This window comes from Eleutherodactylus coqui, chromosome 3, assembly GCF_035609145.1.
Source record: "Eleutherodactylus coqui strain aEleCoq1 chromosome 3, aEleCoq1.hap1, whole genome shotgun sequence".
Lineage (NCBI taxonomy): Eukaryota > Metazoa > Chordata > Amphibia > Anura > Eleutherodactylidae > Eleutherodactylus > Eleutherodactylus coqui.
The window spans coordinates 311,422,832-311,444,349 of NC_089839.1; the positions used below are offsets into that span (position 1 = coordinate 311,422,832).

At 51.5% G+C, this 21,518-nt stretch overlaps 1 protein-coding gene across 9 annotated transcripts in view; it reads left to right on the forward strand.

Annotated features, from left to right (window-relative positions):
- Positions 1-21,518, forward strand: part of SZT2 (SZT2 subunit of KICSTOR complex) — a 178,938-nt gene that overhangs the window by 48,578 nt on the left and 108,842 nt on the right. For 7 of the 9 annotated variants that reach the window (XM_066597912.1, XM_066597916.1, XM_066597913.1 and 4 more), the window contains exons 22-31: positions 279-473; positions 2,221-2,315; positions 9,262-9,397; positions 9,481-9,597; positions 10,445-10,634; positions 13,561-13,614; positions 18,254-18,366; positions 18,463-18,733; positions 19,598-19,745; positions 19,923-20,015. In XM_066597912.1, coding sequence (XP_066454009.1) covers positions 279-473; positions 2,221-2,315; positions 9,262-9,397; positions 9,481-9,597; positions 10,445-10,634; positions 13,561-13,614; positions 18,254-18,366; positions 18,463-18,733; positions 19,598-19,745; positions 19,923-20,015 — 1,412 coding nt within the window. The remainder of the gene's footprint in view (positions 1-278; positions 474-2,220; positions 2,316-9,261; positions 9,398-9,480; positions 9,598-10,444; positions 10,635-13,560; positions 13,615-18,253; positions 18,367-18,462; positions 18,734-19,597; positions 19,746-19,922; positions 20,016-21,518) is intronic. The other 2 variants (XM_066597915.1, XM_066597921.1) reach the window with 1 other exon arrangement.

The following is a 21,518-nucleotide window of genomic DNA, read 5'->3' on the forward strand; positions in this document are numbered from 1 at the left end:
CATACTTCTCCCCTGTGCTGTGGATAGGGCATAAGTTCTTTTCATGGAGCCCCTTTTAGGTTCCTCAGCTGCCTCTAGTGGTGGCTGCAGGCAGTGCACTTTATGATTTCACTCTACATCCATGCAGGGAACTTGGACTTTATATCAAGAGAAGGGAACTCCAACCGCTGTAAAGAAATATTCAGAAAGCAGCCGATAATTGTGCTTCTGTTCAGATCCTATTGGTCCTGTAGGGTCGGCATTCACTTTATGATAAGATTTTTGCCTCTTTTTCCAAGCTGAAGCGGAAGGTTCTTGCGCCGCGGAGGCCTCGCTGCCAAACGATATGCTGCTCAGCTTATTTCACAGCTGCCTTCAGAGTGACCTGAATGACCAGGAGATTCCACTGGATGATCCGGATCACCTGACCTTCATGGAGCAAGTCCTACAACGTAACCGCGATGGCCATCCTGCCCCCTTCACTTACCCACGAGGTACGTTTAAGACCCGCGATTCCCAATGTGCGGCTGTTGGCTCCTCTGAAGGATATGCTGGAGAGAACTGATGATAAGCCACAGCTGTTCAAGGGGTCTTAAAGGGGTATTCTTAACTGATGGTCTATCCCATGGATAGGTCATCGGTAGTTGATGGATGGGGCTCCGCGCTCTGCGCCTACACTTCCTGCTCAGGACCCCGGCCAGGACGTCACATCTTGAGCAGGAAGTGTAAGAGCAGCCTGGCGCTCTCATTGATCTCAATGGGAGAGAAGCCGATACTCCCCTGCTTCCTCTGACCATTGAAGATAACGTCTGGCCCCGCTGATAGGGGGAACCCGAGTGGCAGACCCCCGTCCATCAACTACTGATGGCCTATCCAGAGGAAAGGTCATTATTTAAAAAAGCCCAGAATACCCCTTTAAAGAAATGGCATAATGAAAGCCGCCTGGCTGTTACCGTAAGTCCCGACCACCCCCAGCTTTTGTATTAAGCCAGGCTGGTGGCAGAACTAGAGACAAATGTGGATCCCGTAGTTGGCACCCGCATGTATCAGACTGTCCGGGCACATCCCATGGATATGTTCTACGAAAGTCCGAGATGAGAATGCCCATTTACCTTGTCAAGAATCCTCCTCGTTATGAAATGCAAGACAATAAACTGACAGTAAGAAGTCACTGACTATCGCTGAGCCGGGAGCCAAATGTCTACAAGCAGGGCTGCAGTGTAAGGAATCTGCCGGCGACCCTGCTTACCTGTCATTGCTTCTGTACTGTGGATGTGTGCATGAGGCCTAAGGCCGGCTGCACAAGAACGGATTTTCATATACTGCTCGTAGCCCGCCATGTAAAAACGCTTCTTCCTGCACACTCGCGGACGTCAATTGCAATTTCCACGAGCGGAGGAAAAATCGCAGCATGTTCTATTTTAGTGCGGATTCTGCACAGACGGCTCCCATTGAAGTCAATGGAAGCCATCCGACCCGCGGCCATTGACATTGCGGATAGGTTGCGGGTACTCGCGTTATCGCCTAGGGATGGCGCCGTAAAAACAAACAGAAGAAAAAAAATCTGCACTGCGCATGTCCGACGGCGAGCTGTGTGTACCATCCACAATACAGATAAAAGGAGAAGCTGACAGGTACACACAGACGCCGGCTGCGGTCACGGTTGGATTCTGCTGCAGACTCCCACATGCGGAATCCGACCCGTTCGCCTTGGTGCGGCAGCCCAGGCCCCCGATGAGACAGACACCAATTAGACAGTGCAACTAAGCTGTAAAACTACAGAATGATCATATTTAGTGATGAGCGAGCATTGCCCTTAGCGAGTACCTGCCCACTCTAGAGAAAAGGTTCGGGTGCCGGCGGGGAAGAGTGGGGAGGAACGGAGGGGAGATCTCTCTCTCACCCCGCTCCCCCCTGCTGACTGCCGTAACTCACCGCTCCCCCGCGCCGGCACCCGAACCTTTTCTCTCGAGCGGACAGGTACTCGCTAAGGGCAATGCTCGCTCATCTCTAATCATATTCAAGTAACTAAACCAACTAGAGAGTAATGGAAGGTCATCAAGTAATTACTGCATATAGTCAAGGGGGTGGAGCCTTAATATTGGGGCGGCCCCGGAAATCTGCTCAGAAGATGACTTAGAGATTGGAACGAGCTGTATGAATGAGGCTTCTCTCCTCCAGCTCTGATTTACAAGCTACTGAATGTTATCGTGCCTCGTCTCTGTCTTTGGTGTCTTACAGAGGAAATCTCAAGAAGCGAGGCCGCCTCGGAAACTACAGATTCCTCTGCACACACTAGTCATCATGACTCTTCAAATTCATCCGGCACCTTACAGGTATTGCAGCTTACGGACTGTCTCCGGCTCTTTATAACAGGACTGCGTCTTGTCTGTTCAGTGTTTATTTAACCCCTTAGTGACCACCCTACCATGTTTTTACTTCCTGCCGTTGCAGGACGTGTATGGAGGGAGATTGCGCTGCTATCTTCCTCTATACATCGCGGGTGTCAGCTGTTTCTTACAGCTGACATCCGCGGGCAACAGCTCCAACAAGCCGCCCGGACAATCTGGGCTGTTAATCCTTTAAATGCCGTTGTCAATTCTGACAGTGGCATTTAAATCCCCCAAACGATGTTTGGGGGTCCCGTACGGCCACCCCATAATGAGATCGGGAGAGCCGTGTGGGTGTCATGACAGCCTGGGTCCTTCTGAAAGGCCCCAGGGCTGTCACGACAGAATACCTATCAAGCCATCCCCCTGCACCATTGAAAAATACAACTCGTCCTGCAAAAAACAAGCCCTCATACAGCGACGTCGATGGATAAATAAAGGGGTTACAATTATTTTTTTTATAAGGGGGCAGAGGAAAAAACAAAAATGGGAAAAAAGCAAAAAAGCTCCATCACTAAGGGGTTAAAGGGAACCTGTCACGTCCCCACAATACTATAAACTAAAGGCCCGCTTACACGCAACGATTATCGCTCAAAATTCGTTCAAGCGGCTGCAAATGAGCGATAATCGCTGCGTGTAAATTCGGCCATTGCGCACTTTTTGTCTGAACGGTGATTGTAAGGTAAGCTTAAAATCCATTATTCAGCCACAGAGAAATAAAGTATGGCTCGATAGACCGCATGCTGTGTTCTCCTGTGTTGGAAGATTACATTGTATTCTGTCAGCAGCCTGACGAGAACAATGCAGCGGTGTGCAGAGCCCAGCCCACATGCTGGGCTCTGCAAACAGATCTCAGAGGCCCTTTTACATGCAAATGAAGATGATAAAGTGTTAATGGACATTAGTGTCCATTAACACTTTTGGCAAAATGATCGCTAAAACTTTCAGTAGTTTAAAAGATTATCTTTGCGTGTAAATGGGCCTTTAGTTATGGTGCTGTTAGGGAAGGGGGAGGTGACAAGGAGACGGGGGAGGTTTTTTTTTTTATAGTCTCCCCATAGCCACACCTCCTGCTCCTATTTGATGTAGAGGCCACACCTGCGATACCAAATAATGCAGGGCACAGTAGTTGTATGATGTCATCATGTCTGTTAAAGGGGTTGTGCCAACTTCCACAATCCCTCCTATAATGCGCTGTTCGGGGCAAACAGCTGACTGCTTGAATCCCGTTCGCGGCGCCCTCTGCGATCAGCTGTTTTTTCCTGGGGAGGCTGCAGACAGCTGCACATTCCCCCATACTGCGGCTGTAGTAGCGGAAGTGCAATACTACTGGATGGCCATATATGTGAATGGCTGGGCTGCATTTACAAGGACGCCGCACAGCTACATTACTGATCTCCAACACCGACGACTTGCAGTCTTTTTGTTACCCCCTCCCCCCCCCCCCCCCCCCTGTAATTTTCAACTATGCAAATGTATTTATACTGAATCATGCAAATCGGCCCTCCTGGCGCCCCCGTGTATCGTATGGCTGCGTATCGTATGGCATCGCTCGGCATTTACATACAACTATTTGCATCTCTGTATTGGAAATATCAGCCGCAGTAGAGATTTACTAGAAAGCCGCTCCACAGCCTCCCCAGGATACATTTACATCAACTGGAGGTCATATTACATATACTTTGTATCCTGCGTGCATTCTGATTGATGATGTGGCTCCAGTCACAGCCAAAGCTGCATCCACAAGGCCGGTTGCAGAGCTATGTGCTCAGGTCATGTGATGGTTTGCAGAGTTCAGGTAACCGACAGATGGATTGGTGGGAGATAGCAGAATTCTGAATGCAGCTCTGGGGGTGACTGGAGTAGAAGACATTAGATAATGAAGAGGAGCAAGGAAAGGTTTTGAAAATTTATAAAATATTTTACGTGGTTTAACCACTTCATGACCGCCTAATGTAAATTTATGTTGGGCGCTTGTGAAGTGTATGTCGGGCCGGCATGGGAGCCGAGTCTGCTCCGTACTGGCGGCTATCGGCTTTTTCCGACAGCTGACAGTCGCCGGTAACTGCCGTGATCAGAGTTAACTTTGACCGCAACAGTTAACTCTTTAGATGCTACAGCCAAACCTGACTGCACAAATAAACAGTCAGCAGGAGGGGGACACCTTCCCGCGACCCATCTGCACCCCCGCGGTCAGCAGGAGGGGGACACCTTCCCGCGACCCATCTGCACCCCCGCGGTCAGCAGGAGGGGGACACCTTCCCGCGACCCATCTGCACCCCCGCGGTCAGCAGGAGGGGGACACCTTCCCGCGACCCATCTGCACCCCCGCGGTCAGCAGGAGGGGGACACCTTCCCACGACCCATCTGCACCCCCGCAGTCAGCAGGAGGGGGACACCTTCCCGCGACCCATCTGCACCCCCGCGGTCAGCAGGAGGGGGACACCTTCCCCCGACCCATCTGCACCCCCGCAGTCAGCAGGAGGGGGACACCTTCCCGCAACCCATCTACACCCCCGCAGTCAGCAGGAGGGGGACACCTTCCCGCAACCCATCTACACCCCCGCAGTCAGCAGGAGGGGGACAGCTTCCCGCAACCCATCTACACCCCCGCAGTCAGCAGGAGGGGGGACACCTTCCCGCAACCCATCTACCCCCCCGCAGTCAGCAGGAGGGGGACACCTTCCCGCAACCCATCTACCCCCCCCCCCCGCAGTCAGCAGGAGGGGGACACCTTCCCGCAACCCATCTACACCCCCGCAGTCAGCAGGAGGGGGATACCTTCCCGCAACCCATCTACACCCCCGCAGTCAGCAGGAGGGGGACACCTTCCCGCAACCGATCTACACCCCCGCAGTCAGCAGGAGGGGGACACCTTCCCGCAACCCATCTGCACCCCCGCAGTCAGCAGGAGGGGGGACACCTTCCCGCGACCCATCTACACCCCCGCAGTCAGCAGGAGGGGGACACCTTCCCGCGACCCATCTACACCCCCGCAGTCAGCAGGAGGGGGGACACCTTCCCGCGACCCATCTGCACCCCCGCAGTCAGCAGGAGGGGGACACCTTCCCGCGACCCATCTGCACCCCCGCAGTCAGCAGGAGGGGGACACCTTCCCGCGACCCATCTGCACCCCCGCAGTCATTAGGAGGGGGACACCTTCCCGCAACCCATCTACACCCCCGCAGTCAGCAGGAGGGGGATACCTTCCCGCAACCCATCTACACCCCCGCAGTCAGCAGGAGGGGGACACCTTCCCGCAACCGATCTACACCCCTGCAGTCAGCAGGAGGGGGACACCTTCCCGCAACCCATCTGCACCCCCGCAGTCAGCAGGAGGGGGACACCTTCCCGCAACCCATCTGCACCCCCGCAGTCAGCAGGAGGGGGGACACCTTCCCGCGACCCATCTACACCCCCGCAGTCAGCAGGAGGGGGACACCTTCCCGCGACCCATCTACACCCCCGCAGTCAGCAGGAGGGGGGACACCTTCCCGCGACCCATCTGCACCCCCGCAGTCAGCAGGAGGGGGACACCTTCCCGCGACCCATCTACACCCCCGCAGTCAGCAGGAGGGGGACACCTTCCCGCGACCCATCTGCACCCCCGCAGTCAGCAGGAGGGGGACACCTTCCCGCGACCCATCTGCACCCCCGCAGTCAGCAGGAGGGGGACACCTTCCCGCGACCTATCTGCACCCCCGCAGTCAGCAGGAGGGGGGACACCTTCCCGCGACCCATCTACACCCCCGCAGTCAGCAGGAGGGGGACACCTTCCCGCGACCCATCTACACCCCCGCAGTCAGCAGGAGGGGGACACCTTCCCGCGACCCATCTGCACCCCCGCAGTCAGCAGGAGGGGGACACCTTCCCGCGACCCATCTGCACCCCCGCAGTCAGCAGGAGGGGGACACCTTCCCGCGACCTATCTGCACCCCCGCAGTCAGCAGGAGGGGGACAGCTTCCCGCGACCCATCTGCACCCCCGCGGTCAGCAGGAGGGGGACAGCTTCCCGCGACCCATCTGCACCCCCGCAACAGTAAAAAAAAAAAAAAAACTCTATTCCCATTTTCTCCATTAAACAGCCCCACATATTTGGTATCGCCACATACGATAAAAGTCAGAACTATTAAAATATCACAATATTTTTCCCACACGGGGAAAGCTGTTTAAAAAAAAAAAAAAAAGATGACACACCAGAGCTGTTTTTGTTTTCTTTTTTCCGGTGTCCCGGCCTTCAAAAAAATTGAGTAAAAAGTGATCAAAACATTTTTTTTCTCATTAATCGCTATGTACCCGGGAAAGGAGGATGCAGAAGCAGTTAAACCCGCTACACCCATACGTCTCTATGCCGGGGGGTGGGGTGTACGGGATCCGAACATCGCTCAAGGGATTTAAATGGTTAATAGCCGCGATCGGCCGTGCGCTGTATGAAGAGAGGTCGCCCCGCGATCTCTCTCCATAGATACCCCAACGCTGCAGGACGTAAATGTACGCCATATAGCCAGAAGGCGTTAAACTATATAAAGTTGGTATCCCAGTAATCCTACTGACGCACAGAAGAAAGTTAATGGCGTGGACTGCACTGCGACCGCTAGAAGAACAAAACCCAAAAAAGGCGCAATTTGCATTTTTTTCCCATTCTCCCCACTTAAAAATGAAAAAAAAAAATTCTGTGCATTATACTTACATTAAATGGTACCATTAGAAAATACAACTCATCCTGCAGAAAACCAAACCCTGATACGGCCGTGTCACTGGAAACATCGAGACGTTGTGGCCCCTGGAAGGCGGGGAAGAAAAATGAAAGTTCAAAAAATTAAAAATCTCTGGTTCTGAAGACGTTACAAATAGTGATGGGCGGAGACAAGCTGTAGGGGGCGGGGGAGACGAGCTGTAAGGAGCAGCGGAGACGAGCTGTAAGGGGGCCAACGGAGACGAGCTGTAAGGGGGCCGGCGGAGACGAGCTGTAAGGGGGCCGGCGGAGACGAGCTGTAAGGGGGCCGGCGGAGACGAGCTGTAAGGGGGCCGGCGGAGACGAGCTGTAAGGGGGCCGGCGGAGACTAGCTGTAAGGGGGCCGGCGGAGACTAGCTGTAAGGGGGCCGGCGGAGACTAGCTGTAAGGGGGCCGGCGGAGACGAGCTGTAAGGGGGCCGGCGGAGACGAGCTGTAAGGGGGCCGGCGGAGACTAGCTGTAAGGGGGCCGGTGGAGACGAGCTGTAAGGGGCCGCAGAGACTAGCTGTAAGGGGGCCGGCGGAGACGAGCTGTAAGGGGGCGGGGGAGACGAGCTGTAAGGAGCAGCGGAGAGGAGCTGTAAGGGGACCAACGGAGACGAGCTGTAAGGGGGCCGGCGGAGACGAGCTGTAAGGGGGCCGGCGGAGACGAGCTGTAAGGGGGCCGGCGGAGACGAGCTGTAAGGGGGCCGGCGGAGACGAGCTGTAAGGGGGCCGGCGGAGACGAGCTGTAAGGGGGCCGGCGGAGACGAGCTGTAAGGGGGCCGGCGGAGACGAGCTGTAAGGGGGCCGGCGGAGACGAGCTGTAAGGGGGCCGGCGGAGACGAGCTGTAAGGGGGCCGGCGGAGACGAGCTGTAAGGGGGCCGGCGGAGACGAGCTGTAAGGGGGCCGGCGGAGACGAGCTGTAAGGGGGCCGGCGGAGACGAGCTGTAAGGGGGCCGGCGGAGACGAGCTGTAGGGGGCCGGCGGAGACGAGCTGTAAGGGGGCCGGCGGAGACGAGCTGTAAGGGGGCCGGCGGAGACGAGCTGTAGGGGGCCGGCGGAGACGAGCTGTAGGGGGCCGGCGGAGACGAGCTGTAGGGGGCCGGCGGAGACGAGCTGTAGGGGGCCGACGGAGACGAGCTGTAAGGGGGCGGCGGAGACGAGCTGTAAGGTGGCGTTCCACCATGTAATCGTGGAGGACTGAGAGGTTGCCATGGCAACCAGACAATGGCAACAATGCGTTCCAGTACAGATGTACTGCAGTGTATTATCAGTGAAGATCCGTAGCATCGCAGGTTCAAGGCCCCTAAAGCGGCATTAAAGAGAAGGAATACAAGATTTTTAGATGTAGCTTAAAATCTGTTTCTCGTCTTATTAACTCTGAGATGGACACATATCAGAAAAAGTGTTAGCCCCTCCTAGCAGCTCTACCCCCTGCAGGCACCAACCTAACTAGCTTGTATGCAAGCAGCAGGAGCGGCCAGGTAGGATACACAATGAACGGTCTCCCTGACAACATGACAACAAAATAATGAAAGCAGCAACAGGTGTAACTGCAAGGGGAACGCTCCAAAAAGGAGGAAAACGTCAGAAAAAATATAGCAGCATGGGTGGAGGCCGCGTCCCCCAATACCCCCATGAATGAGACGAGAAAGGGTTTTATTGTGCGGGGTGCAGTGAAAAAAACTAAAAAAAAGTATATAATTTTGGTATTGTCGTTGCCGTAACGATCCGAAAAAAAGTGATCGCATCACTTATGCTTTATGATGTTTAAAAAAAGGCAGAATTAGTTTTTTCTCCCTGCTTTCCAAAAAAAAATGTAAAAAATGTTTTATATAATACATCATATGTACCCAAAAAATTGTGCCAGTAAGAACTACAGTTCGCTGCGTAGAAAACAACCCCTCATGCGCCGCGTCAGCGGAAAATATAAGAGGTGCGGCTTCTCAAAAGTGGAGATGAAAATTTTTAAAAAAATGCTTGCGTCCTTATGGCCAAATAGGCCGCGTCACTAAGGGGTTAAAGAAGGTAGCCAGAAATGACAGCAGGGTCGCAGAGGAGTGGTCCCAGTGTTGCTCCGCAGAGGAGTGGTCCCAGTGTTGCTCCGCAGAGGAGTGGTCCCAGTGTTGCTCTGGGTATCGCTGCTGCTCCAATGGCAGATGCTTGTCTTTGTAGAGTCCTTGTCCCACAGAGGAGCCGGAGGACGGCCGAGCCTTGTCACAGGAGGAGCCGCCGCCGCGGTGGTGCTGCTACGCCCGGCTGGTGAATGCGCAGCACCTGCTGCTCACCTTCCTGCCCGCAGCTTTCACAGGTACTTAGAGCAGCACCCGCCGTGTGACGTTACAGCGCCGCCTTCAGAGTTTGAGATTTCATTGATGATCATTTTCACCGTAGATATCCAGAAATTAATGATTCCTCCAGACGCCTCCGTGTCCACAGAGGGAAGTACCTACCCGGAGAGTCTCCTGTCCAATGCTGGTCTCCCCACACTGAGCATCACTCCTGCAGGGGGTAAAATCTAGTTATACTGTATGTACACAGTGACTCCACCAGCAGAATAGTGAGTGCAGCTCTGGAGTATAATACCAGGTGTAACTAAGGATCAGTGCAGGATAAGTAATGTATGTACACAGTGACTCCACCAGCAGAATAGTGAGTGCAGCTCTGGGGTATAATACAGGATGTAACTCAGGGTCAGTACAGGATAAGTAATGTATGTACACAGTGACTCTACCAGCAGAATGGTGAGTGCAGCTCTGGAGTATAATACAGGATGTAACTCAGGATCAGTACAGGATAAGTAATGTATGTACACAGTGACTCCACCAGCAGAATAGTGAATGCAGCTCTGGGGTATAATACAGGATGTAACTCAGGAGCAGTACAGGATAAGTAATGTATGTACACAGTGACTCCACCAGCAGAATAGTGAGTGCTGCTCTGGAGTATAATACAGGATGTAACTCAGGAGCAGTACAGAATAAGTAATGTATGTACACAGTGACTCTACCAGCAGAATAGGGAGTGCAGCTCTGGAGTATAATACGGGATGTAACTCCGCATCAGTACAGGATAAGTAATGTATGTACACAATGACTCCACCAGCAGAATAGTGAGTGCAGCTCTGGGGTATAATACAGGATGTAGCTCAGGGTCAGTACAGGATAAGTAATGTATGTACACAGTGACTCCACCAGCAGAATAGTGAGTGCAGCTCTGGAGTATAATACAGGATGTAACACAGGATCAGTACAGGATAAGTAATGTATGTACACAGTGACTCCACCAGCAGAATAGTGAGTGCAGCTCTGGAGTATAATACAGGATGTAACTCGGAGGATCTTACTTTGTACTTCAGGTAACGGACAAGAGACTGAACATCGGAGGGAAATGCACATCTCTTTCAGCCGCCAGTCCTCCCTACAAGACATGTTCTCCGGCCGCCGGCTCCGCTGCCCTGTCTATGTGTATAACTGTCCATTGGAATCCCTCCGGGAGCAGTTAGTCGGGTCCCGGCCGCAGAGGACATCCTGTGACGTGTTCTTCAGGTGAGTTGAATGACTTTTGTTCTTCCCATTCACACAATGTGGCAGCTTATGTTCCGCTCATGGGGGGATGCTTTAGGTGATTTATGGTGTTTGATGCATTTTTACTGCATCTATTGGCTTCATTGAAGCAGACTTGGCATCCAGAGTGTTTGTGTTTTTTCAGTCTGTTCGGTGATGACTCCTTTCAACCGATTCTTTAGCGATCTTGCCCTGTCACACTTAAAGAGTTGTCTAGTAAGAGAAAAGATGGCTAGTTTCTTAGAAAAACAGCGCCACACTTGCTCACAGGTTGTGGCTGGTATTGCAGCACCATTCTGTAGTTCGGAGCTTCATTACCAGACACAACTCCTGGGAGGTCTGCCGCTTCTTTTGGAACCAACAAACGCCCTGTACAGCCGACTATTGTCCTCGCGGTATTACGGCTCCTGCAGACGGTTGTAGTGGCCCCGTGTATTGCGCTCGTATATTCTACATGCTTAATACCAGCGGCACAAACCACCATGATGTATATTAAAGTAGTCAGACGTGTGTCCTTCACGCTCATAATACGAGTGCGTGAAATAAATCTCAGCACGTCCTATTCTGGCGCGAGACCGAAATCGGCCATTAAGATCTACGGGATTGCGTAAAATCTCAGTGGATACGCCCAAAAATGCCTCGTTACAGATGAAGGCAGAAGAAATAAAAATGCATCATATTGTTTTACAGTCATGAAATACCAACAGTAAGGCCTGATGTCCACGGGGTAAAGATGATTTAAAATCCGCAGCGTTTCTCCCGCACGCGGATCCGCGCCCCATAGGGATGCATTGGACACCCGCAGGTAGTTAAATACCTGCGGATGTCATTTTTCCCTTCAGGCGTGCGGGAAAAGAAACGCGACATGCTCCATTTTCGTGCGGGTCTTCCGCGGGCTTCTATTGAAGCCTATGGGATCCGCGGAACACCCACACCAGAATTAAAACTCACCTGTCCGGACGCTGCGGGTCTCCCCTCCGTCGCGGACGGATCTTCTTTCTTCGGCCCGGCGAATGTGCCCGGTGCATGCGCGTGGCACGCTGCTGGCGTGCCGAGCAGATCTGCTGGGCTGAAGAAAGAGGATCCGGCTGCGACGGAGGGGAGACCCCCAGCGTCCAGGACAGGTGAGTTTATTCTTATTTTCAGCCTCATGTCTGCGGGGCAGGAGGGACCCGCTGCGGATTCTACATGGAGAATCCGCGGCGGGCCTGATTTTCCCTGTGGACATGAGGCCTAAAATGTGCAGTAAATTTGCAGTGTTTCCGTGCGTGAAAACCCTGCGTATGTCAGGCATCCAGATCGCATAGAGCCGCGTGAAGAAGCCGCCAGACCGCCGTCACGTTGTGTCTTGCAGCGTCCAGCTGAGCTACAACTTATGACTCCGGTGGATTCTGATATACAGCCGTGCAGTCCTGCGGTCCGGCAGCTCTCTGCATTGGCGTACATCTGTGGGGGGCGCACAGATCAGACCGCACACAATGATTTGTGATACTTGTGGAGAACTGGGACAAGAAGTTGCTGTGGGCGCTCCAAGGCGGCTTCTGATCTCACTTCTTCCGGCATCCGCCTTGGTTGATAAAGGGCGATTGGCAGTTTCGTGCCTCTGGACTCGCCATTTAAAACCTTTGCACAAGGATCACGATTATATGTATGGAGTACTTAGGAGTATTATGGGGCCGTGCTTGTAATTTCACTGACCACACCGCCCCATTGTAGCCTATGGACTATGCAAGGGCATTTTTCCAAATGGACCGCACAAAAAAAACTCATGGTGTCCATGTGCTGTCAGATGGGAGTTGCACACAAGTCTCCGGAGCACGGCTCACGACTAGTGTGCACTCGGCCTTTATTGTACATTTTGGGCTATAGGGCCTTGCAGGAGAATCCATCCTCAAAGGGCCCAAATCAAAGCGTACGTGTGCAGTATACGGTTTGTCTTACTGCGTCCCTCTGTATGGAATGGCTCCGCATACTGTGCTGTTTCATGCTGCAGACAAACGCATAGAGGCCTGACGGAGGCCTAATGACCGCTCTTGTGGCCTGCATAGAGTGGATGGGGGTCCAGTGGATCGGTTTGACTCCCAGCGCATGTGGCAAATAGATGCTGCATAATGAAAGCATCCTACACCCAGCCCATTAAAGGAGATGTCCCGAGGCAGCAAGTGGGTCTATACACTTCTGTATGGCCATAATAATGCACTTTGTAATATACATTGTGCATTAATTATGAGCCATACAGAAGTTATAAAAAGTTTTATACTTACCTGCTCCGTTGCTAGCGTCCTCGTCTCCATGGTGCCGACTAATTTTTGGCCTCCGATGGCCAAATTAGCCGCGCTTGCGCAGTCCGGGTCTTCTGTAGTCTTCTATGGAGCCGCTCGTGCCAGAGAGCGGCTCCGTGTAGCTCCGCCCCGTCACGTGCCGATTCCAGCCAATCAGGAGGCTGGAATCGGCAGTGGACCGCACAGAAGAGCTGCGGTCCACGAAGGCAGAGGATCCCGGCGGCCATCTTCAGCAGGTGAGTATGAAGACGCCGGACCGCCGGGATTCAGGTAAGCGCTGTGCGGGTGGGTTTTTTAACCCCTGCATCGGGGTTGTCTCGCGCCGAACGGGGGGGGGGTTTAAAAAAAAAAAAACCCGTTTCGGCGCGGGACATCTCCTTTAAGATGAATGGACGACTTTGTAAAATGGTCACTGCGAGTCCTCCACAGCAGGGGGCGCTCTTTCTTGCAGCACTCTGCTCCAGGTGGTAGAAGAGTTTGATGAAGTGCCCAACACTAGACAAGTAGTACATCTGTGACTTTGCATTGCTGTTTACTGGTGGGGATTGTGTGTTGATGCATTACACGGCGGCGGCGGTCGCTGTGCGGCGGACGCCCGGATGCTAACCTCCTGCTCTTTTCTTCAGTGAGTTTAAACAGGAGTCTGTATCGTGGGAAATCTTCCGAGAACTGAACACCAGGTACTATCCATTTCTAGCAACGCTTCGCCTCCGCAGGAGATGGTTTGGGGTGCTGGATGCGGCGTCTGGGGGTGTGAGGGGATGGCGGGCTTAACCAGCGCTTGTGCTGCATGTGCTGAGCGTGTTACATGTATGAAGTATGTCTTCAGCTCGCTGCGTCTTGTGGGACTTCTTCTCGGCTCCTTCTCAGCTTGTTAATGAGATTCAGCGCCGCTAACCCAGTTCTCTTGGCAGCCGATTGCTAAAAAGTGTTTGCAGTCCTCTATGAGGTAATGAGGCTGATACAGGTCACTGATACATTGTGACGAACTGTCGGGACAGCAGAGCGGTGCTGCGGAGAAGTGTTAGTCCGGGCTGCATGGGGGCTTTGGCTGCAAGCAGTGATTGTGACATCGGTCGATTTACCGAACTCCACGTGATGCGGCAGGAGGCGTGCGAAAAGCCGAACCATTTTTGTTTTGTGGCTTGTGATCAGTTTTTCCCGCACGGGGATCGGCTGCAGCTCACATCAAAAAATTAATTTCCCATGGCCAAATCCTAGATCGCACCCTAAAGTACTTTGTGCGACTTCAAATCAACAAGTCACAGATTAATCGCGCATATTATTTAGTTGCATCACTAGTTTGCAACTTGATGTTCGCAAGCAAAGTCGCCATGTAGTCCTAGTCCTTGAATATGTGTAGAAGTTTTATATTCACTGACAGCAAGCAGTGTGAGAAATTGAAACACAAAGTAGAAAGGTGCAGAATGTTTTCTTGTAGCAGAATTAAACTTTGTCTGCTTTAAAGTAGAAAACCGTATTAAAGGGCCACTCACCCGATTGCCTGTCACACTCTGGGGGTCTCCAGCCACGTCCCTGCAGTGCAGCCCCCTGTCTGATGCTTATCAGGCACCGTCTTGAGGCTGGGATGTTTTACTTTCAGTTTCACATCTATCCCATGATGCATCAGCGCAGCATTAGTTAAAGAGGTTGTCTGGCTTCTTTTTCACGGATTATCTATCCTCCGGATAGGTCATCATTAGTTTCTGGATGGGCGTCCGCCGCTCGGAATCCTGCTTCATTGGCCAATTATCCAGCCTGCTGTCCAGTGCTGCAGGCCGGACGTTGTCATCAACGTACAGGGGAGGAAGTGTGTGGCCCAGCTTCACTCCCACTGAAGTCAATGGGAGAGCTGCGCTGCTACAGCACTTCCTGCTCCTCTCATGGTCAGGACAAGGATGTGACGTCCTGATCATCGGAGAATCCTGAAATATCGCAGCAGAACGGCTCTTTCATTGATTTCAATGGGAGTGAAGCCGGCGCACGCACTTCCTGTGCTGATGGCAAATGACAGCGGGCCAGACGATCAGCTGATTGACGGGGATCCCCGTCCACCAACTACTAATGGCCCATCCAGAGTACTGATTATCAGTGAATAAGAGGGCAGGCAAACCCCTTAAAGCTATACCATTTTTGCTTGCTGGGGTGGGGGGGGGAGGGACATTTTAAATAATTTTTAATCTCCGTATTCACCTAAATAAGCTACAGCTAAAATTATACAGTCAGGAGGATGAGCTGTGATTTCCTCTATTATACCTGTGTGATAATTATCAGGAACTGGGATAGGAGTTCCCCCCTCTATGCAGTTTCTGTGGTAGGTCCATGTAACAGCATCACACCAACTGAGAAACTGACTAGAAACTGAATACATAACCCCAAGTAGATCCGAGCCCGCCAGAATTGAGATCACATGACCATCTAAGGAGAAAGAGGCCGGGAGATTCAGATAGAAAGGAATAACTAACCAAGGTAACGAATTGTATATGCTGGCAGGATAGCCACATAGTGATTGAATAAAAAAAAAATCACAGGAGTGGCCCTTTAAATCCCTTGAGGTTTTCCATCCGGTCGTCTGCAGGATATCGCTGCAGAAGCGCCGCCTACAGAATGTTCTATGGAATTGCTCACAATGCAACTTCTGAATCCTTGAGCCCAAGTGCCCCCAGGCTGGACTCGGGTCTGCAGCTGTACCACTAGCACAATAAAATGCTAAAGTCGTGCCGCTGATATCCGATGTGGGGAACCTCCATCATTAACCTCGTGTTTGCAATAGAAGATAACCGTGCTTTGCAGGCTAAGCAAATCATAAACTGCACTTCTCTGTCTGTGATGTCATGTGTTACCATTGCTGTGTGTGCTGCACTGTGCAAGAAATGTATAAAGATTCTTTACCCCCAGCAGTTTAGGAGAAACTTTGTTTGTTCTGCAGGAAAGCAGCTTTAAAGTTTTGGAGGAGCTGAGGTTATTCAACCTAAGGCCCCCTGTCTACGGGCATTGCTGTATCCCACGGCGAAGCTCCGCCATGGGAGCCGCAGCCCGGGAGCAGGAGCCATCGCCGAATCTCCGCCGGTCAGCCCTATCTGATAAATAGGCTGACCGCGGAGAATCACATTGATTCTCCGCTCGTGGACAGTGTGCCGGCGCTTTCCATAGCAGTGCTATGGAAAGCTTCAGAGGGCATGAAATCACGCCCGTGGACAGGCACCCTTAGATGGCTGTAGTTTTGGTTTTGTCAGTGCTACCAGTATGCTTTTGTTGTTATTTTAAGACATCTTGTCATTAAAATGACACCAGAAGCTTGTCAGTAGCAGCGATAGAACCAGAGCTACAGCTGTTTGAAGTGGGTCCGGGAATACTGAATTTACAGCTCATCACTTTTCAGTGTGTGTATAGAGCAGAGAAGGATGGGGCACCAGCAGGCAGCAGAGATGATCTGCATTTTTACTGTTTCTCCCCCTGTTTAATGGTCTTTTCTTAATGTTATTGCCCTCTATCAACCAGAGAGCAAATTTTGCTCTCTTATTGTCACATATAGGGTTTTTTCCCCCCAGAAAAGATGTGGAAATGAAAAGATGAGGAGTTGCTCACCTAATCACTCCTCTGTACCATTTAACGATGCAGTTGCTGCAGTTATTGCTGACTGTGGCATCTAAACGTTTTTACAGATAATCTTAAGTCCCCCCCCCCCCCGTAAACACAATTTTTAATATTGATAATTATCACTATTATATAATTTATAATATTCTAATCAAGGGGTCTTTCCGTTAATATGATATTTGCGGTTGCCCCAGAGTTTCACACGTTTGGCTCCCATCTGCATCGCTGACCCCAGCAGCTCCGGGACCTCATTGGGTATAATGGGGTCCTTTGACCTGGAGCGCTGCCGTATTTTCCAGGATCTGTGATGGAGACTCCGACAGATATATGAACAAAGCCTTCACTAACAGCAGGAAGTGTTAGAAGACAAGAAGGCAATCATTGCTCACCTGTTAAATCCCCAGTGCTCTGGTGGTCCCTATTGGACTTTATATTCCTGTAGTGGTGATATATTTTACATCCTCTTGTCCGCTGGCCTCCGCGGACTTCTGGCATCAGTGGTGACTTGTGCGTACGACATGTCATCGCTGCAGAGACCATCGGTGCCTCGGAGCCGCTGCTGCGGGGGATTTACCAGGTGGGAGATGTGTATTTTCTTTTGTAGCATTTCCTGCAGCTAGTTTAATTTTCTTAAAGGGTCTTCCTTCCCACAGCATAGAGGATAACCTTCTGATCGGCGGGGGTCTGACAGCTGAGGCCCCCACTGACCCAGAGAAAACACCCCCAACGGAGCCCAACATTTTGAGGTGGTCACACATGTGTGCTTCTGAGTCATTTACTTTTATTAGGACCACCAAGATAGTTGAGATCAAGTGCTGAACAATCCCCGGCAGCCCCATTAGACTGCTGCAGATTGCCAAGGGCTTGATTTCGGCAGTTCCCATTGAAGTGATTGGCGCACACGCACGGCCACTGCTATCAGCACTCAGGGACGTGCTAGAGGCGACATTTCTGGATCAGAGGGGATCTCGGCAGTCCGACCCCCACCAGTCGGCAAGTTATATGTTGAGATGGGAATACCCCTTTAAACTCTTGAGCAACGTCTTTGAGCTTTGGCTGCTAGAAACCGGACTACCCCCTTTTAGGATAAAGTAGACCTCAGCATAGGAATGTCCCGGATACTTTGGACTGTCTACCCTACCGTGAGCGCCATGCGGACGCCCTTGGATTACTGTTGCTTATTCTTCTGTATGATGGCGGTGCTACTGTCCCTTTAAAGGCACCATGTCTTATCCAAGGTTAAAGCATTCCTCCAGCTTTGTGACAAAAGTCAGTCCCAGGACTGTAGGAGGGGGGGGGGGGGGGGTATTTTACCTGCTGCTGTTCTTCACAATGTCCCTCTGATCCACCGGTTTGGGATTCTGTTATCAGCCATCCAAGATGGCGGCTACAATATTCCAGCTACCTAAAGCAGACGGTGCCCTGCTGTATTGATGGGCCAGCGCTGATTGAGGTAGCAGTACTGCCCAATTGGAGAGCAGGTGTAGTAGTAGTCATCCATGCACTGTGGAGATTAGATAGTCTGAAGACTGCGGCGGCCATCCCGAATGGCAGAACGGGACCCGGGAGCAGTGGGCATCAGCACAGTAAACCAACAGCAGGTAATGTAATGCTTCCTCTGGTCCCACAGCAACATGTTGTCCCAAAACCGGAGGTTAACCCTAATTCTGAATTCTTAACGTCCTCCATTCTGAAGCTGATTTTCTTCCTCCCCCTTTCCAGGTCTCAGTCCCTTGAGCGGCCATCGACCAATCCCTCCATTCACCACCGGCAGAAGGAGCTTGTGAACTACTGCAACCTGCTGCAGGAGCACTACCACCAGTGCTACGTGAAAGGTCAGAGCGGGCACCGAGCGGGCACAGTTGGCGGTTTTTATGCCGACTGTGACCGATTCTATCCGTTCTTCATCCTCTCTCTCGCTTCTCCTTTAGGCTTGTTCAAGGCTCTGCAGCAATCCCTCTGGGTGTCCCATCAAGACCTCCTGACAGCGATGGATTATTGCGAGGAGCAGCTGCAGGAGATTGACATCACCAACTTCCTAATGACGCTGTGCGGGCACCTACGCAACTTCCGAGAATCGCAGACAGATCCGGAGTCCTCCCAGACCGGACGGCTCCGTAAGGCCAGCTTCCGCATAGGCAGCCTGGAGCAGGAGGATGAGCCGAGCGTGCGGGAGGGCGCCGTGTTACACTCGGAGTCCAGGTGATGAGCTCACTGGTGCACCATGGTTTACCGGTCTTTGTACCCGGCCCATTACCCACAGATTGCTATATCCACTTTGGGGTGTCCTCAGCTATGGTGCGACTTGTAGAGAAAAAGCATCATTCTTGGACCGCCCAGGTTGTCTTCAGTTTTCTGCTTTCACTTGAAGACGCATCCGGCAACGTCTCAGAGTCCGACAGTATACTTCTATTGATTTACCAAGATGTCTTCCAATCCCCTCCAAGGATGGTGCTCCTTATACTGGCCACTAAGTCTCCTTTTACACGGCTCAATATGAGCCAGAGGACCGGCGGTGATTCAACAAGATAGGCACTCGTTTAAATGGCCTTTCCACCGGCCGATTCCGACTATATAGGGGAGGAACGATCATATGATCCTCCATCCCTCACACACTTTCATCGCTATTGGCTACACCCCCCCTTTAACACGAGCCATTAATGGTGAACTAACATTCATTAACCCAATCATTGACCCTAGTATCCACAGCAGCGATCAGTGAACAAATGAGCAAACACTCCTGTCCAAGCGCTGCTGTCACTTCAATCAGCTGATTGGTCGGGATCCCAAGCGGGTGGATCCCTGCTAATCAACTGTTGATCACCTATTTTGGAGTAACGTTATCAATGGCTTTGTCCCAGAGTACCCCTTCAATTCTGCTGCTTCCCTACCCACAGCCATAGAGTTACATGATTAAATCGGGGCTGTCTGCAGTCGCCACCAGGGGGAGCTCTCTGTATACTGTATATATATACATCTACTATTGAACTTTGGGAGAGAAGCAGGTTTGGTACTTGACAATGAAAGTATTTTACGGCTGGTACCAATAATCCTTTTCCTCCTCAGTGTGGATACAGAAGAGTGTGTGGAGCAAGAAGTCGTTGAGGCGCCGACCCCAGAACCGAGCAGCCAGCCATGTACAGAGTTCCAGCTTGCTCTCCTGGAGACGGGACAGGCGTGTGAGGTGTCTCCGGACCTGCACAGGATCATACAGGTGCCTCGGACGGACCCTATAGATAGCCGTAGGCTGGATAATTAGCGGACATCCTATAAACATGATAGTGTTGGAATCCAATCCTTATTTCCTAGAGCAGGAGCCATTCACAGATAAGTATGTATCCGGGTGACCGACGCCGTCTTATAGCTGCTTCTCATATTTTATACTTCTTAGGATAAGTTTCTTGCCATCGGAAGTCTGCACTTCAAGACTGTGCCGTCAAACCCGCATTACTTCTTCTATTGCCCGTCTTCCCAGAGAAGAGAGGTAAGTTGTTGCACGTGGCCCAAAGTCTCTGAGACGGACCCTCCACTTGGGAGCCACTTTGAATGTTGAGGAATTGCATTGTGAGCGTTTGTCTAGCATTGACTTCATATCAGATTTGCTCCAAGTTCCCTAATGTTGCGCCGCTGAAGGGAGTAAACGGGTTTCTGACGGTTTTCTCAAGCGCTGTGCTGGAGCGATCCCATTAACCCCTTAGTGACCCCACTTGTTTTGGTCCTAAGGATGCAACGATTTTTGGTTATTTTCATTTCCACTTTTCAAAAGCAACTTTTAAAAAAAATTTTCGTCAACATCTCCGTATGGCCTCCTTCACGCGGGCTACAAAGTCGCACGATTTTGTCGCGTTGCTACAATGCTTCAAATCGCATGTATGAGAAGCCCATGCTTTTCTATGGGTTCCTTCACACATGCGATGTTTTGTAGCATGCGACAACCCGACACAAAAACCTCGCGGGTCCGGCGATATGCCTGTGACTGGTGAGGTTTTGTAGCCCATGTGTCCCTATGGAGCCTTCCTCTCTGTTGCATCGCACGAAAGCACGGTTTTTGTGTGGTGCAATGCAACTTTGACAGTAGGAAATCCTACTGAACCAATCACAGTTATTCATTGAGTCATGGCTGTGATTGGCTAAGCTTCAGCCAATCACAGCCAGTGCTTCCAGAAGGCAGGAATTTTTCAATCCCCGGCCAGAGCAGAAGAAGATCGGTGCCGGGACCTGGGGAGAAGATGCGGACGGGCTGACAGCGTGTTTTTTTTTCCTCTTCTTCAGCTACAGCTTATTTTCGGGGAAAGGCTTATATTTCAATCCTCGCATGTAGCGCTACAAAATCGCAAGAAGACGCAGCAATATCGCACGGACCAGCGATGCGATATCACCTTCCTCACCGTGATGCCATGTCGCCCGTGTGAACGAGGCCTGAGAGGGAGGTTTTTCATTGTGGCGAGCTGGAGTTTTTATTGGAATAAATGAGATGTATCCATAAAATGGTCCCATCACTTTTTATAATTTTTTTTGGAGGGCAGGGAGAAAAAAACGCCAGTTCTGTCCTGTTGTTCATACAGTGTAATCGTGCATACAGTGTATTGTACAATAAAAACCTTGACTTTTTTTTTGCATTTTTTTAAGAGGCAAAAAGGTTGGCTCCAATTTTTTTTTTTTTGTTTTTTGTTTTTCTTTCAATTTTTCTCTCCTTTTAATGTCCCGGTCGGGGATTTCAGCCCGTGATGCCAGGATCGCACTGATAATACACTGCAGTACTGCTTGTGCACTGCTAACTCCACCTACAATGCTCTGCTGGTGGCCGGCATCTCTGTACCTTGCACACCAGTTTCCAGCCTGGCCACCGGCTACCGCTGCGCTCTGCTTACGTTAGAAGGCCTTCTGGGCAAAGAGTCAAGATTGGTGCAAACAACATGCTATTTGAGCAGGGCCTAAAAGTTTGTGATAGGACCCCCTTTTCATGGTTTTATTGCAACCTCCATCC